We start from the raw sequence: 4847 nt of genomic DNA on the forward strand, positions 1-4847 counted from the left end.
CATTCCTTCTCCAAACATGGTTGTTCCTGGTGCCTGGTGCTGATGGACCTGATAGGCTATGCAGCGCCTCTGCGAAGGACAGGGTCAAGGTCAGGGGCCGGGAAGACATACATAATGATGTGGACGGAGAGCGGAGACAGATTGGCAGCTGTCAGAATCATCATCTTCGCGGCACAGGGAAGAGCCCTGAGAAGAAAAGCGGGAGCACACGGGGCACGCTCGGGGGATGCCTGCTGCTTGCGCGGGTACGAGCAAAAGACTCGCCCGCGTGCGCTGTCGGAGAGGTCCGGCAGCGACGGCCAGGAGCACGACGATAAGACACCAAGTGCGCGGTTCACAGTTCACAAACACCAGTGTGTGTCCTTCATTCTCGACTCCACCGTTGAGCGTACGCGAGAAGGCAGGGCTGAACCTCGCATCGACTGGGATAGCGCGGATCCGCAGGCAATACCTCAACATTCTTCCTGGAACCTGAGTTAGACATGGGTTACAGGAGTAAGCATCGACTCACCAGGGTCAAGCAGATGAAGACCGACTTCGGCTGCAATTTTCTCAGAGCCGGTCATAATACAACAGGATAGTTGTTTTTCGATTACAGGAAGACTCATCATACATGACCGATTGTTCGAGCGTTGCAAAGCAGCGAAAAATGATACAAACATTGGGTTTGAGGAGCGCACAGAGGTATCGTACGTATCTACATCCACCGAGACGCAACAGAGGGACATAACGGGTGGGCTAGCTCGTGGTTGTTGCGCAGTAGTCCGCATTGCCTGCGGGGTTGAGGGCCCAGCTGGACGCGGGGGGCAGGTATCAGCTGTTGTCCAACGGGGAGATCGTGAGTAAGGGGGCTTACGTCGGGAATGCAACCGTGTTATTGCCGGCACCGCCAACAGCGAACTGTGTGCGAGAATCGTCAACATCATATCACAAAAGCATTTGAAGCGACGTACGGCGTAGATGAACACGAAGATTTGGGAGCCCTGCGAAACAAATCGTCCATCAGTACTGCTCGAGGTAAAATGCGTAAAAATATCAAAACAAACGTACCCCGTCGACTGCGGCACCGAGCAAGTACTGTGAACACAATTACGAGCATTGGACTGACTCAAAACATAGAAAAACACAAGATGGGCCACATACGTTGTACTTCCTGAACCACCCAGCACGGTACCGACGGATGTAGAAGTGCGAGAACAGACCGACCACGATCCAGGTGTCGATGTATCCGTTAGTGCCACCTGCAAGGTCACCAATGTAGTCTGTCGCGATTCCGTCGACGCACCAGACGTCAGCCATGTCGCCACATTACGAGAAAGCGAGCGATCGAAATACGCACATGCGATGATGGCAAAGTTCAGCTCCTTGCACCATGCCCAGCGGAAGCGCTTGTACAACAGCCATGGGATGATGGGCACACCGAGACCGATGACACAGCCAAGCGGAATGATGAAGTACGTGCCACTAGGACCGACTAGAAGACGAAGGTAGAATTTATCAGTGAGTGGTACAACATGGGGATGTCGAGACGCACAGATCTTCGGGCCCATCGCGCCCCACATGACAGCTGTAAAGGTATCAGCGGCGAACAAGCCAAAGGAGGAAACGTTGCACCGAGCGCGTTGTACGACTGGACCTGCTGCCCACTCCATGTACGTGATCCCTCGTTGCTCAACTGCGTATCCGAGTCGCCAAGAGTCAGAGGACAGCCGACGCGTCATTAACACGAACAGCTCACCAGAATCGTGCGTTCATTGTTGACGACGTCCTGTGTGATGACATCTGGACCACACATCCACGCATATCAGTGCCGGTCACACCGCGCAGAAGGGTGCAGTGGAGGCTCACAGTTGAAGATACCACCGATGATGGTGCCGACGATCTGCACGATGAAGCACACCTAGAAACCGAAGTACAAGTCAAGGCGCGAAGACTACGCTAGCCATGATGCACACGAACCCTGGGCGGAACTAAGCACACAAAGTCGGTCAAGGGCTACCGCAAGGAATAATGCAACGGGGACTCACGCTTGGTGTACTGGCCGAGCTTGAGGTCTGACAGCATCGCCTGCGCCTGAGCGAGACTCTGGCCGCTGTACAGCTCGAAATACTATACGGTGTCATGTCAGGATCGATGTCATGTTGACTTGCTGCGGGGAAATGGCCACGCCACACGCACCATGTTAGCCTGCGACGATCCGGGGACAAGGCCCGCGCCGATCATCTGGAAGAGCGGCGTCATGTACGGATTGAATCTGAGCGCCCGCGCCACCGTCGTTAGCTCCCAGCGCCGCAACGCCGCGAGAAGCAGAGACGCACCCAGTGATGGCGAACATGGCGCCGATGAACGGTAACATGATCGCGGAAAAGAGAAGGCCGACGATGAGTGCCCACCACGGGAGCCTGGACAGCACCCGACATTCGTCAAGTGCACAGACGCGAGGAGGGCATGCGGACGTACGAAGACTTGGACGTGTAAATGCACGCCACTGGTTGTAGGCGAAGAGGTGAGTCGCTCAGAACGGGAGAGTGCGTATAGGTGGTTGTACTCACTTGCGGCCGCGAACGCTGTGTGGCCCCAACAAAATGTGAGCCATGGTGTGCCTAGGCCGTGACACGGGATACGCACCAGCCAAGAAGACGGCGGCGTACCACCAGAAGGGCACTGGGGACAAGGTATTCAACAGATATTGGCGGCATGGCAGGATACCAATCCCTCCTTACCTTCCTTGTAGACCTAACGACGCGAAGATCCTCGATCAGTACGTACATGAGGGGGAGCACCAACGCGAACCGACGGACCAGCATCTTTTTGTAGTGAGCGTCCTCGATCGGCTTACCCGTGAAGCTGCCGGACGAAAACGTGTCAGCGCGGCCCCGCGAGCCGCGGCCTGTAACGATGTACGCACTAGTCCTTGAACGCGCCCCAGAGCTGCACGACGCCGAGTGTCAGCATCACAGCGGGGGACATCGCACCAGCAAACGACGCACCTCCTGGCCGTGCCACAGACCGATGTGCACAAACGTCGCGCCGATGGCGATGTTCATGCCGAGATAGTAGATCTGCGCGCGTCGATGGTGGCACTGATCAGTGCCGCTGCATCGCGGGAAAGGGAAGGGGGCACGCACGACGTTCGACCCCGACTGGTAGGGCTGGCCGTAGATCTCGAACGCGGTCTCGTTGAGCGAGAGATCGCTGCGGAGGTGTGCTGCATCAGTACACCATGCGCCTTGGGGGGAGGAAGGGCACGCACGGGTTGAGGATGAGGTTTTGGTCGTAAAGCGTTCCGTTTTCGACTGCCCGAAGGGTTAGAAAAGCGTAGTGGAGCACCGGATGAATGACATACAGAACCTGTGGATCATCGTCCAGCGTTGAGTACATGTTATGGAACCGCACAAGGAGGAAATACGCACAAGTTCTGGGAGATGAATGGGAAGTTCTGTGAATTCCTGCGGATCCGAGGGATTTTGCGTTAGTTCTGCGCGACAGCCCCCCGGAGGAAACCTGTGGCACGACAAGAACGCACCAGACGTTGCCGTAGTAGACTAGCGGCAGGATGAGGTAGCACAGCGTCCAGCCGATGTAGTCTGCAAGTTCACAAGCAGCCGGCTTTAGAACGAAGTCTGTGATGACCGAAGGTTATACGTACTAGAAATCTGCGTGGAAAGCGGGAGGTAAAATGGCGCGCTGGTGATGTCTGTAGACACCACGCTCAGCAGCCACAAAGGCACGATGATAAATGCGACACGCACTAGCCCAGTCCACGCCGAACCCAAGGAGCCCCATGCCCTCGTCTCCCTCGGCACCGCCGAAGATGTACGAGACCCACTCGGAGTTGCGGTCCGCGAGGCAGACGATGTTGAATGCGCCGAGGAGGGGCGCGATGTACTCTGGGAACCACTCGTACACGAAACTGCGCGGGGGCGGTCAGCCAAAGCGCGTACACGATCGCGAGACGAAGACATACATGGCGACCGTGAGGATCCAGAAGAATCGGAGCCTGACGAACGAGAACGAAGGCCGACAATCAGCCCGTCCTGTGGTAGCCGCAAGGCGTGGGGACGTACCTCTTTCCACGCATGACGTTGCCCTTGCCACGGTGCAGCGCGTCGAACAGGTTGACGTAGATCAGGTTGATAGGGTACAGCATGATAGTGGGATACACGAGGAACGAGCCTACGACCAGCGTGTCAGGGCGCACGAGAGAGCAGATGGAGCGATCGATACGCACGGAACATGCCCGCAAACCCATAGCCAACAAGCTGAGATGCGAGGACGGTGAAAATCGCGTTCCCGGCCTAGTAGAGCGGGGTGGGTGCGTTAGACGGCGAGGTGTACGGGTAAGGGGAGGACCGAACGTACGTTGATTTTGACGCTGTAAAACAGGTCGTCAGACGCAAAAACCATACATGCTGTCGCTGTCCCACTGTACAGAGGGAGCGGGGCCAACGTGATATAACAGAAAACATTCACGTTAGAATCATAGCCCGACATAACACATATTACGCACATTGTCGTGTTAGCCAGGATCTGCGCCGCTACATGCTCCTTTATGTCTGCAATCAAGCCTGTCAGGACATACGCGCGACCGCGATGACTTGCGACGCACTGAAGGGGCCAGGATTCATGAACCGCCAGAACCAGTTGTCACGCCACACGCGGCTCCCGGGACCGGGAATTACCCGCTCCAAGATCACACACAGCATGTACGCGATCAACTGGAGGAACATCGCAGACAGGAAGATCACCTGCGGGCGGAATTGCTGCGTGTGCCCGCATCAGACACAGGCCACACATCCGAGACAGAACCGTGTGTAGATACGTACGAAGAGCATACCCAGGACACC

General features: G+C 56.4%; 1 protein-coding gene across 1 annotated transcript; it reads right to left on the reverse strand.

Annotated features, from left to right (window-relative positions):
• Positions 1-738: 738 nt before the first annotated feature.
• Positions 739-4730, reverse strand: FIBRA_08504 (uncharacterized protein; the record flags this gene model as incomplete). The annotated part of the gene is made up of 31 exons (XM_012330147.1): positions 739-793; positions 857-900; positions 954-983; positions 1051-1077; positions 1144-1262; positions 1340-1474; positions 1535-1567; positions 1615-1675; positions 1739-1782; positions 1849-1900; positions 1960-1970; positions 2028-2109; positions 2179-2254; positions 2319-2402; positions 2461-2488; positions 2553-2567; positions 2629-2664; positions 2724-2736; positions 2802-2847; positions 2909-2931; positions 2991-3062; positions 3129-3195; positions 3254-3587; positions 3650-3697; positions 3753-3913; positions 3968-4000; positions 4068-4176; positions 4232-4298; positions 4363-4375; positions 4511-4556; positions 4610-4730. 31 exons carry the CDS (start codon positions 4728-4730, stop codon positions 739-741), a joined length of 2085 nt encoding a protein of 694 aa, XP_012185537.1.
• Between the last annotated feature and the right edge of the window lie 117 nt (positions 4731-4847).

The sequence above is a fragment of the Fibroporia radiculosa genome, assembly GCF_000313525.1.
Source record: "Fibroporia radiculosa TFFH 294 genomic supercontigs, scaffold604, whole genome shotgun sequence".
NCBI classification, from domain to species: Eukaryota; Fungi; Basidiomycota; class Agaricomycetes; order Polyporales; family Fibroporiaceae; genus Fibroporia; species Fibroporia radiculosa.